General features: G+C 38.6%; 1 protein-coding gene across 14 annotated transcripts in view; it reads left to right on the top strand.

Annotated features, from left to right (window-relative positions):
- Window positions 1-1,003: 1,003 nt before the first annotated feature.
- Window positions 1,004-12,175, top strand: part of TM2D1 (TM2 domain containing 1) — a 129,178-nt gene continuing 118,006 nt past the window's right edge. For 7 of the 14 annotated variants that reach the window (XM_045035935.1, XM_045035936.1, XM_045035934.1 and 4 more), the window contains exons 1-2: window positions 1,005-1,210; window positions 3,220-3,293. In XM_045035935.1, coding sequence (XP_044891870.1) covers window positions 1,044-1,210; window positions 3,220-3,293 — 241 coding nt within the window. In that variant the 5' untranslated portion in view covers window positions 1,005-1,043. Of the gene's footprint in view, window positions 1,211-3,219; window positions 3,294-12,175 lie in introns of all 14 variants that reach the window. The other 7 variants (XR_006584348.1, XR_006584347.1, XR_006584349.1 and 4 more) reach the window with 2 other exon arrangements.

The raw sequence follows: 12,175 nt of genomic DNA, 5'->3' as shown, positions 1-12,175 counted from the left end.
CTATTCCAAAATGACACTTCTCATAATATATTATCCCAGGCTTCTCAAAGTGTGGTCTCTGGACTAGCAATCTCAGCATCTGTTGGAAATTCGTTAGAAATGCAAATTATCCTGGCCTACCCTAGAATTTCAGAATCAGAAACTTGAGAATGGGTCCATCCTTGGTGTTGTAACAAATCTTCCAGGTAACTCTGATGCTCCCTAAAACTTGAGAATCACTGCAGAACTCAATTCTTCAAAACTAGTGCCACTGTGAATGAGGAGGCATCAAATTCAAATATTGTTATGTTAGATAAAACGGCTTAAACTTTCACTAAAAAAGTAAACGTGTTGCCCAGTATAAAAGATAGGCCCACTACAGAACTTTTAGAATATATAAAAATTTAGAAGGTAGAGCTGGAGGGGAAAAAAATTCCAACTTTACTTGGTGTAGTCGTAAAATCTTTAAACTCCTTTTCCTATAGGCCCTCTCGCATAAATGTCCACTACTAAAAATAAAAGTGTAATGCCTATTTTTGTTATGGAGTCCTTAAGTTCTGTGTAAGAGCCTTCCACAAATTCTTCTCTAAGCGAACAGGCAGGTCATTATATCGTAACAGTAAGAGAACAGATTTCTGAAATCGGGCAAATATCAATTTGACTCCAATTCAATAACTAACGTCGACATGCTTTTTTAGCGTCTTGGAGCCTGGCTCCTTATCTGTAAACCCAAATCCTACCAGAACCAACCGAGATAATGTCGTAAAGCGCTTAGCAAATCGCTGGGCGCCGCGGGCACATCTGTAGACGGAAAAGTCAAAGCAGGGTTAGCTCGGGAGGAAGCGGTGGATGCACGGCCTCGGATTCTCAAAGCGAACCTTCTTCTCCGGGATCTCAAAGACAAATCAAAGCTCTTCCAGATAAATCCCCTGCCCTGCACAGACAAGAACCTGCCTCCGGCTAAGACAAGGTCCCTTTAAGAGCCTCGCTCCTTCCGCCCTTCTCCCGCCCCCGCCTAAGCAAAGACGGAAGCGGAAGAGGTGGGGGACTTGCTGGTCCCCAGCATGGCGGCCGCCTGGCCCTCCAGGCCGGCTGCGCAGGAGACGGTGGCCGCCCAGCTCCTGGGTGCCCTGTGGTTCGTGTCAGTCACCACGGGACCTTGGGGAGCTGCTGCCATCGCCGCCGCTGGCGGAGAGGAGACGCTTAAGTGCGAGGACCTCAAATTGGGACAATATCCTCTGTGAGGACCCCTCCACCCCCCGCAACCTTGCCTTGGGGGCTAGGTAGATTAGGGGTTGCGAGTGGGTTGCGGTCCTCCGTACGGGCCAGGGTTGTGCTGAAGGGATCGGTGACTTGTGGCTTCTAATGATCGACGGGCTCCGGGAGGTGAAAAGAGATGTGGGGGTGGGAAGGACAGCGGTCATCCTGTGTGATTTTCTTGGGATTTTACTGATTTTTGGCCCTTCCTTTTCTGAACCACCTAATTTTAGTTTTAGTTTTAGTTTATTTTTGTTTGTTTTGTTTTTACCGGCGAGCTTATTTGTTCAACCAACACCTAGATCCTGAAATGTGATAGGCACTAGTTTTAGGCACTAGTTTTAGGCACTAGTAATAAAACGATTGATAGGCTCTACCCCAGAAGTTTGCTGACTTGAGGAGGGAGGAGACAAGTAGTTAATAACGATTAAGCCAGTGTATGTTGCCCATTTATCATTAACTCTATGTGTATTGCCTTACATCATTCTAAAACTCCGTGAGATGCTGGACTGTTGGGGGCAAATTCCTGCTCTGCCTTGTAACCGTGGGCAAATGATCTGAACTCTGTTTTATCTTGAGTGAAAATGTAGATAACAATGGTACCAATCTAAAAGTCTGTTGTAATAAGTTAGTGCAAGTGAGTCACATAGAACAACCCCTGGCACATAGTAGGGACTATCTGTGTTATTTATTTACAGATGAGAAAACTGAGGTTGCGGGGGTTAAGTGGCTCTCTTTGTAGTAGCTCTGATAAAGGGAGGAACAGTATGAAATGGGAGTTACAGTCAAAATAGCTATTTTTGTACAATATTAGATCGTTTTATACAAATTGTAGAACAGAAAAATTAATAACAGAGGCCAGAAATATAAGAAAGATTCTACTAGATAAAATTTTTATATTACGGAAATTCTATAGTATTTTCATGTGAGTTGGGGAGAGGCAGCCATTATTGGATGTTTACATAATAGCTCTAATTTGTTGAATACCCTTATGCTTGGAGTTTGAGAATCACTGACCTAGTAATTGAGTCTTTTTGGGCAAAGATGTCAGAATGGTTCTGTGTAAGAAAATAATTAGATGGTATGAAGAGTTGTACGACTTGAACCCTAGAGAGAAATGGCTGAGCATTTGGTGATGATAACGGGAAAATGTCTGTTATTCCTCATGAAGTTGGGTTTCCAGTAGTGTTTAAAAAACCTTAAACAGGTGTCAGTAGGTTCTCTGTTTCTAGAGACATCCTGTGAACGCCTTATCCCATCTCAGTGTCAAAATATTTTGGAAACAAAAGCCGCGCACAGGTGTTTTGGACATCTGTTAAAGGACAGTTATTATACTTACACCTGTTTTCAAAAGCTTGAAATCCTGTTGGGCGGACCATGTAGACACACCTAGAAGACCTATCTTCCCTACAGTCTGATGGAAAGTGCTCTAGGCTTGGAATCAGGAAACCGGATTTTACTCCTTATCACTTACATGACTTTGGATATGTCTCTCAAACTTTGAGCCTCAGTTTGTGCTTCTGTAAGGTGGGAATAATAGAATTTACCTCACAGGGTTATGTGTTACATGAAGTTACAGATGTGACAATAAATACAATGGGACCCCATAAATTAGTTCAGGCAAATATCTGGAAACTGGTTTTTTTTTTTAACCTAAAGCACACTTAGAATAATTTGGTAAAGATTTTCCTTTTTCTTTTATGCTTTGTGGTTGAACCTTGACTTATGTTGTTTAAGGATGGCATCCTTTGTTAGAGCTTTTAATATGTATTAAGTTAATATACTTTTCCTGTAATAAATTAATGTTCAGTTTTTATTTAGTGACCCTAAAAGTATATTTGTGGTTGTGCTTGTTGCTCTGGACCAAGTAACAGCCTTTCTTTACATGTGAATGTGAACATGAGTATATAATACAAGATATTAAAGAGAAGATAATAATGGTTTGTGTTGGAATGTCATTCATATTTCCTTAACTATTCTCACATATATTTGTAAAGATCCAAAAATAAATGATGCTACACAAGAACCAGTTAACTGTACAAATTACACGGCTCATGGTAAGACTTCCAGAAACATGTTTTTAAAAATAATTTTTAAAACGTTATTTCATAAATCAATGTATGATCACTGAAAGTCATAAAATGTGCTTTTTCTTGAGTTAATCACATTATTCAGTTTCCAGAACAGCTTAAAATTGGAGAACTGGGGGCGCCTGGGTGGCGCAGTCGGTTAAGCGTCTGACTTCAGCCAGGTCACGATCTCGCGGTCCGTGAGTTCGAGCCCCGCATCAGGCTCTGGGCTGATGGCTCAGAGCCTGTAGCCTGTTTCCGATTCTGTGTCTCCCTCTCTCTCTGCCCCTCCCCCGTTCATGCTCTGTCTCTCTCTGTCCCAAAAATAAATAAACGTTGAAAAAAAAAATTAAAAAAAAAAATTGGAGAACTGGCTAGGGGTTTAATTCAAGAAGAATGTTATTCTTAGTTATGTGAATTGGGAGTTTTATATTTTCATTCATTTTTTTTAAACCTTTAAAATCAGCTTTCTTTTTTATTTACCAAGCTATGTATGCAAAGATGCTTTTTAAGTTAGATTTTTCATTACTTGAAAAGAACTTGAAATGAGACTTTTAGCCCAGTAAGTTCCAATAAGAAGCTATATCACCCATATTATGTATTTGTGAAATATACTTAGGTACATGCTAATTATGAAAACAGTATAGTTAGGAGTTTAACAATGTATCAGTATTTTTTTCTAGTATTTTCTTTTTTTAATTTTTTTAGTATTTATTTTTGAGAGAGAGACAGAGCATGAGTGGGGGAGGGGCAGAGAGAGGGAGACACAGAATCTGAAGCAGGCTCCAGGCTCTGGACTGTCAGCACAGAGCCCGATGCGGGACTCGAACTCACAAACTGCAAGATCATGACCTGAGCTGAAGTCAGAGGTTTAACCGACTGAGCCACCCAGGCGCCCCTTTAGTATTTTTTATAGAGATGTTTTGATAATAGATCGCACCCTCAGCCTACTGATTTGGGGGAGCTTCTGTTACTCTAAAATATGTGGAATGCCAGATAAGAACTAATAAATTATTCTGTTTAGTCTTTCCTTCCAAAGGGGTATATGTTGGAAGGGAGGAAGATGTATGTTGGAACTATTTAACCTTTTTTGACATGGTACATAATGATGGCCATTACATGGTATTTTGAGAAAAGAACACTTATTGAATATATACTGATTATTTTATGTATTAGGAAGTAAGCCAGTAATTGATGTTTTCTTTGTAAGTAAAATCTCTTAAACTCATTATGTAAAAATGAGATTAAAGGAATTATTTCCTTACAGCAGAAAACGTTCATGCTTTTCAGCATATTCAGGTAATTCACCCCTTGATTATGAATTTGTATATAATTTATTTTTTATTTTTTAATAAAGTTTATTTTTTTTCATTTTTAATAAAGTTTATTTTGAGAGAGACAGAGACGGTGCCAGTGGGGTGGGGGCAGAGAGAGGGAGACAGAGAGAATTCCAAGCAGGCTCCACACTGTCAGTGCAGAGCCAGATGTCGGGCTCAAACTCACGAAGCATGAGATCATGACCTGAGCTGAAACCAAGAGTCAGAATCTTAACTGACTGAGCCACCCGGGCACCTCTGAATTTGTCTATATTTTAAAAAGCAGATCTTCTCTTATCTTTTTATATCTTTATATTTTGGCACATTACTAGCCCTGTATTGTCAACAAAAATATTCGTAAATAAGTTGTGTTAAACTTTAATAAATGGCATTTAGCTACTACTTTGAAGTAGTGAAATTTTACCATACAAAGTTATATGTATATATATATAATTTGTAGGTTATTTATATATATATATGTATGATTTGTATAGCAGATATTGCTTAACATGTATATATTAATTTAGATGTGTTAAAGGGACTTTATAAGGAATCCTTTTTTTAGTTAATTTAGAAGTATACTCGGATTTGCCTGTTTTACAGTTCTGTCTTATATTACGCTTTTGGAACACAGACAATAGAATAAGTGTGTATAAAGAAGATTCAGCTTTCAAGATACTTAACCATTTATATGAAAGATGTTAGAAATCTGTGAATACTATTGTGACTCAGGTATCTAACTAAATTAAGAAGCAGGCAGGCTTTGCACTATCAGCATGGGGCGCGATCTCAGGAACTGTGAGATCATGACCTGAGCTGAAATCAGTAGGACGCTTAACCACCTGAGCCACCCAGGTGCCCCTAACCTGTAGGATTCTTTGCAGGTATGAGGATTTTGAAGGAAATTATGCAACTAAAAGGAATAGTTTCTGCCCCAGAGAGCTTTGACCTCCATTTAGGTGTATCTTGCATGAAATAAATTTGAATCCACTTGTGCAAATGTTGATAAGTTTATAAACGTACAAAAATGATCAGACTACTAGAAAGTAAAAAGACTTGGAGGTATTATGGTACTGTCATGGCTGATGTAAGTGGAGAGTTACAGGAAAGTAAAAGGAAGACTTCCTGTATAAGGGAATGATACGATTATTCATATGGAGAGAATAAACCAAGTGCCTTACTGAATGTGAGAACAAAAGTAGATTAATAAATGGTTTTAAATCATTATAATTTTAAAAAGTAAGTAAAGTTTTTTAGACAAATACGACGAGTCACGGGGCTTCTGCATATGAAGGTACAATTTGTTATCTATCTGAGAGCTAGATAACTCTCAGGTTATCTAGCTGAGAGCTGGGATAGATGGTACCATACCAGCCCAACACTCCTGAGGCTGGCTGTCTACAGAAGACAGGAAGTTTCTTTTTTTTTTTTTTTTAACATTTATTTATTTTTGAGAGACAGAGACAGAGCATGAGCAGAGGAGGGGCAGAGAGAGAGAGAAGGAGACACAGAATCCGAAACAGCAAGCTTTCAGCACAGAGCCTGATGTGGGGCTCGAACTCACAAACCGCGAGTTCATGACCTGAGCCAAAGTTGGAAGCTTAACCCACTGAGCCACCCAGGTACCCCTACAGGAAGTTTCTTTTAATTGCCATTTTTAAAACGCACAAAAGCTAGTAAAGTAGTCGTGGTGAAATACTTCTAAGTCCTGATCAGAGAGGACACCAAAATGACCCTGGAAACATGTTTTTGGGTCCTACCATGGAACTGATGAGCAGGAGAACAATATTGGAGTTGTGGAACATGTGAGTGACGTGATTTCTCTCCTCCTCCAGCCAAGACTCTTTTTCCTCTGTTTTTTCACTGTGTATGTGAAGGACTATTACAGAATCCTCAAACTCAGTTTAATTTTCTTCACCAGTACTTTTTGAGTAGGTATGAATAAGAACAATGTTTTACAAAGAGGGGAGTTTCAAGATAGAGGGATTGAGACCAAAGGCAAAATAATTCAACTGTGACAGTAAACTAATGTGATCTTAAAATGGTTCCCAGTTAGAGACACAGGCTTCCATTTATGGAATGAGTTAAGTCACAGGGATGACAAATACAATGAAGGGAAATCATGGTATTATAATAGCATTGTATGGAACACATGGTGGCAACACTTATGAGCATAGCATAATGTACAGACTTGTCTAATAGCTATGTTATACACCTGAAACTCCTATAACATTGTGTGTCAGCTATATACTTAAGTTTAAAAAAAAAAAAGGAACTGAAGCCAACCAATCACAAAAAGTCAGTTAGACCTTTCCAAATAAGATAAATTCTTAAGGTATAGCCAATCAAATAATTTCCTTGCTTTGCTTCCACTAATTCTCTGTAGAAATCTTTTAACTACCTCCTACAGGTGGGGCAAAGCACTGTAACCACTTCTGGGTTGGTACCACCCAATTTGAATTGATTTTTGTTCAAATAAACTCTTAACAATAAAAAAAACTGAGCCTGGGTAGCTCAGTCCATTAAGCGTCCAACTTCAGCTCAGGTCATGATCTCACAGTTCATGAGTTCCAGCCTGGCATCGGGCTCTGTGCTGACAGCTCAGAGCCTGTATACCCTGCTTCGGATTCTGTGTCTTCCACTCTCTCTCTGCCCCTCCTCCGTTCACACTTTTCTCTCTCTCCCTCTCTCTCTCTCTCTCAAAAATAAATAAGCGTTTAAAAATAAAAAATAAAAATGTTCTCAGATAATGCCAACTAACAAGCATATTTATTTATTGAGAAATTTGTAATAAATAATAACTGATTAAAATAAATGGATCAAAACAATTAACCTTAATGAAAATTATAGGATATTTATTATTTGAGAAATTATTTACTGTATTTATTGAGAAATTATTACGTGGCAGGCTTCCACCAGGTGATATCGATGATGTATGAAAGAAGACACAATTTCTGCCTTCAGAGTGTTCTGTCTAGATTATACAGACCTACATAAGCAACTGTTTTCAATTTTTTTTAATTTTTTTATTTAAAAAAATTTTAATGTTTGAGAGAGAGAGAGGGTGCACAAGCAGGAGGAGGGCAGAGGGAGGGAGACAGAGGGTCTGAAGTAGGCTCCACACTGACAGCAGAGAGCCCGATGTGGGGTCCTAACTCACAGAACTAGGAGATCATAACCTGTGCCGAAGTTGGATATTTAACCAACTGAACCACCAGGCACCCTGAATTTTTTTATTTAGAGCGAGAGTGTGCTTGCATGAGCCAGGGAGAGGGGCGGGGGGGGGGGGGGAGAGAGAGGGAGAATCTTCAGCAGGCTCCACGCTCAGCTTGGAGGCCCACATAAGGCTTGATCCCACAACCCTGGGATTATGACCTAAACCGAAATCAAGAGTCAGACACTCAGCTGACAGAGCCACGCAGGTGCCCCAGGTGTTTTCAGTTTTCTGAACAGTGAACTACATCTGACTCCATCTCTAGGAAATTTTGCTCTGATCCTTTGGCAGGTCTTCTTTATTTTCTTAAGTTTTTATTGAAACGTATTTATAGGAAAGCACACATAAGGGTACCTCAAATGATTCTCAGACTGACCACATTTGTGTTTCCAAATCAAGAAACATTATCCACATACCAAAAGCCCCCTCGTGCTCTCTTATAGTTCCTATTCTGCCCTAATGGATAACTATTAACCCTAACTTCACCATAAATTAGTTATGCAAAGAGTATGTTATTGTTCGACTTCTTATTTGGAGATAATTCCAAGCTTACAGCAAAGTTGCAAGAAGAGTAGTACAAAGAACACCCGTACGTCCTTTGCCCATCCTCACCAGTTGTTAACACATTATTCTTGCTTTCTCATTTTGTGTTCATGTGTGCTCAGTCTCTGTCTCTCTGCATTTGTATGTATTTTGCCCCTAACTATGTTTGCGCGTTTTTCCTAAGAATAGAGATGTTCCCGTTGTTGTAAATTTCAGTAAATTTAATATTAATACATATACTTCATCATCTGTATTCTAATTTTATCAAATGACCGTAAGTAATGCCTTTATAGCATTTTTTTTTTTTCCAGTACAGGACCCTTAGATCAGGTTTTGATCCTTAAATCTGACAGATCAAGATTATAGTCCAGAGGCATGATGTTAACCAGAGTAGGATCCCAAACCACCTACTCCCTAGGTCAGTCCTTTTGACTGTTATGAAACTTCATTGTTTACTTCTGATAATTTTTTTCCATTTAAAAAGCAGTGCTACTTTTAACAATTGATAAATACTGTGTACCTACTGGTTTATATTGATGCCATCTAAATCGTAGACATTGGCCAGAATGAAACTTGTTACAGAAAAGCTATGAATCAAGTAGCTTTCAGGTTTGTAGCATGTTGCTTAATTTTCTCTACCAGTTAACATTTGTTGTTAACTGGTTTCCTTAGTCTCATCGTCTTCATTTATTTTTGCTTGTTTCTGAAATCAATGTAAGCCAGGAATTATGGTGTAATGGAAAGAGTATTTAAAACTAAATTTTTTTTTAATCTTTATTTTTGAGAGAGAAAGAGAGTGTGAACAGGGGAGGAACAGAGAGAGGGAGACACAGAATCCAAAGGAGGCTCCAGGCTCTGAGCTGTCAGCACAGAGCCCAACGTGGGGCTCAAACTCACGAACTGCGAGTTCATGACCTGAGCCAAAGTTGGATGCTTAACCGACTGAGCCACCCAGGTGCCCCTGGAAAGAGTATTGATTAAGAAGTAATGATGCACGGGCGCCTGGGTGGCTCAATTGGTTGGGCGTCCGACTTTGGCTCAGGTCATGATCTCATGGTTCATGGGTTTGAGCCTGCATTGGGCTCTGTGCTGACAGCTCAGAGCCTGGAGCCTCCTTTGGATTCTGTGGCTCCCTCTCTCTCTGTCCCTCCCCGCTTGTCTGTCTGTCTCTCAAAAATAAATAAACATTAAAAATAATAATAATAAATAAAAAGAAGTAATGATCCAGCCACTCTGGAAAACAGTGTGGAGGTTCCCCCCCAAATTAAAAATAGATCTACTGTATGACCCATTAATAGCACTGCTAGGAATTTACCCAAGGGATACAAGAGTGCTGATGCATAGGGGCACTTGTACCCCAATGTTTATAGCAGCACTTTCAACAATAGTCATCATGGAAAGGGCCTAAATGTCTATCAACTGACGAATGTATAAAGAAGATGTGGTTTATATATACAATGGAATACTACTTGGCAATGAGAAAGAATGAAATCTGGCCATTTATAGCAACGTGGATGGAACCAGAGAGTGTTATGCTAAGTGAAATAAGTCAGGCAGAAAAAGACAGATACCATATGTTTTCACTCATATGTGGATCATGAGAAACTTAACAAAAGACCAGGGGGGAGGGGAGGGGGGAAAATGTTATATAGAGAGAAGGAAACCATAAGAGACTCTTAAATACTGAGAACAAACTGAGGGTTGACGGGGGGTGGGGGAAAGGGGAAAGTGGGTGATGGGCATTGAGGAGGGCACCTGTTGGGATGAGCACTGGGTGTTGTATGGAAACCAATTTGACAATAAATTATATATATATATATATATATATATATATATATATATATACACACACACACATAAAATAAAATAAAAATTAAAAAAAAATTTCTTTACATTTCTTTAGTTTTTGAGAGACATAGGGAGACAGAGCACAAGTTGGGGAGGGGCAGAGAGAGGAGGAGACACAGAATCCGAAACAGGCTCCAGGCTCTGAGCTGTCAGCACAGAGCCTGATGCAGGGCTCGAACTCACAAACCGTGAGATCATGACCTGAGCCGAAGTCGGACGCTTAACCAACTGAGCCACCCAGGCGCCCCTAAAATAAAAATAATTTTTTAAAATATTTCTTAAAAAAAAAAAACCAGTCATGGGATGTAATGCACAACACAGTGACTATAGTTAATAGCACTGTACTGTATATTTGATAGTTGTTAAGACAGTAGGTATTTTTTAAATTATTTTTATTATAATTCCAGTATAGCTAATATACAGTGTTGTATCAGTTTCAGGTATACAAAAATTGCTGGTGAATCAGCAATTCTACACATTACTCAGTGCTCATCATAAGTATACTCTTAATCCCCTTCACCTATTTCCCCCATCACCCCACTCACTTCCCCTCTCATAAATCCAGTTTGTTCTAAGAGAGTAGATCTTAAAAGTTCTCAACACAAGAAAAAATTCTGTAACTATGTACAGTGATGGATGTTACCTAACTTATTGTAGTGATAATTTTACAATATATACAAATATCAAATCCTTATGTTATACAACTGGAACTAATATAATGTTGTTTGCCAATAATACCTTGATGAAAATAGATAATAAATTTTAAAACTGGGGGAAAAAAAGTAATGAGTGTTAGCCTAGGACTTAAAGAGTCTTACCTACTTACAAGACTTTTGTCAACTCATTTAACTTCTTTTTTTTTTTTTTTGATGGTACAGCCACTTTATTTGTTTATTTTTGAGAGACAGAGGAGTGTGAGTAGGGGAGAGGGGCAGAGGGAGAGAGAAAGAATCTTAAGCAGGCTCCATGCTCAGGATGGAGCCTGACACAGGGCTGGATCCCATGACCCTGGGATCATGACCTGAGCCAAAATGAACAGTTGGAGACTCAACTGACTAAGCCACTCAGGTGCCTCAACTATTTAAATTTTTAGAATCTCAGTTTTCATGTTTGTGAAAGAAAAAAAAGTTATGCCTGCTTATAGGATTTTTTAAAATAAGGGTCAGTAAGTCACCTAGCTGGCTCAGTCAGTAGAGCATGCAACTCTGGATCTTGGAGTCATGAGTTTGAGCCCCATGTTGGGTGTAGAGATTACTTAAAAAAAATAAGGGTCTAAAGAAATTATCATAAAGTATGTGAAAACAAACTCTAGGGTGGTAGGCTTCTTTTGATTTATTAATTTCATTACACAAAAAATTCCATTAGTGATATAGCCACTTACAGTGTTATACACTGTATACAGTGTCATTTCTCGTGTCAGATTCATTCTCTTAGTTTTCTCAATATTGAAGTTCTCTAATTTACTAGAGTGGGGAACCTGATACTTGTTGAACAATTCCTCTAACCAAGTACCATGCTTTATACACCGTATGCTTGAGCATTATAAGATTATTATCCACATTTCACAAGATTTAGTGAGGTTTTGTAACTTGCTCAAAGGAGCAACCTAGTTAAGTGACAGAATTTGTAGTTAAACCCAGATTTCTCTGTCAATTCAAAGACTTCTGATTAAGTCAGTATTGATGTTTCTCTTATTTATTATTTTCTCATGTACTCTCTATATATTTGGAGCAACAGCTTATCCTTTCTCACTAAAGTACATAATTTTCATCCCTTGAAATAATTCACATACTTCTCTCAAATTTCTAGAAGCACTGTAGCAGTGTGATTTCCTCCTTCCACTGTTGTTAGCTTTCCTAAGGTTCTGAACCTGGAGCATTGGGCATTTTTTCTTATATGTCTCATGTCAAATACAAATCCTTTCTTATAGTAGAAATGATAAAATATCA

Source organism: Felis catus, chromosome C1 (assembly GCF_018350175.1).
Source record: "Felis catus isolate Fca126 chromosome C1, F.catus_Fca126_mat1.0, whole genome shotgun sequence".
Lineage (NCBI taxonomy): Eukaryota > Metazoa > Chordata > Mammalia > Carnivora > Felidae > Felis > Felis catus.
The sequence above is the reverse complement of the archived record's forward strand: the minus strand, read 5'-3'. Positions and strand labels throughout refer to the sequence as shown.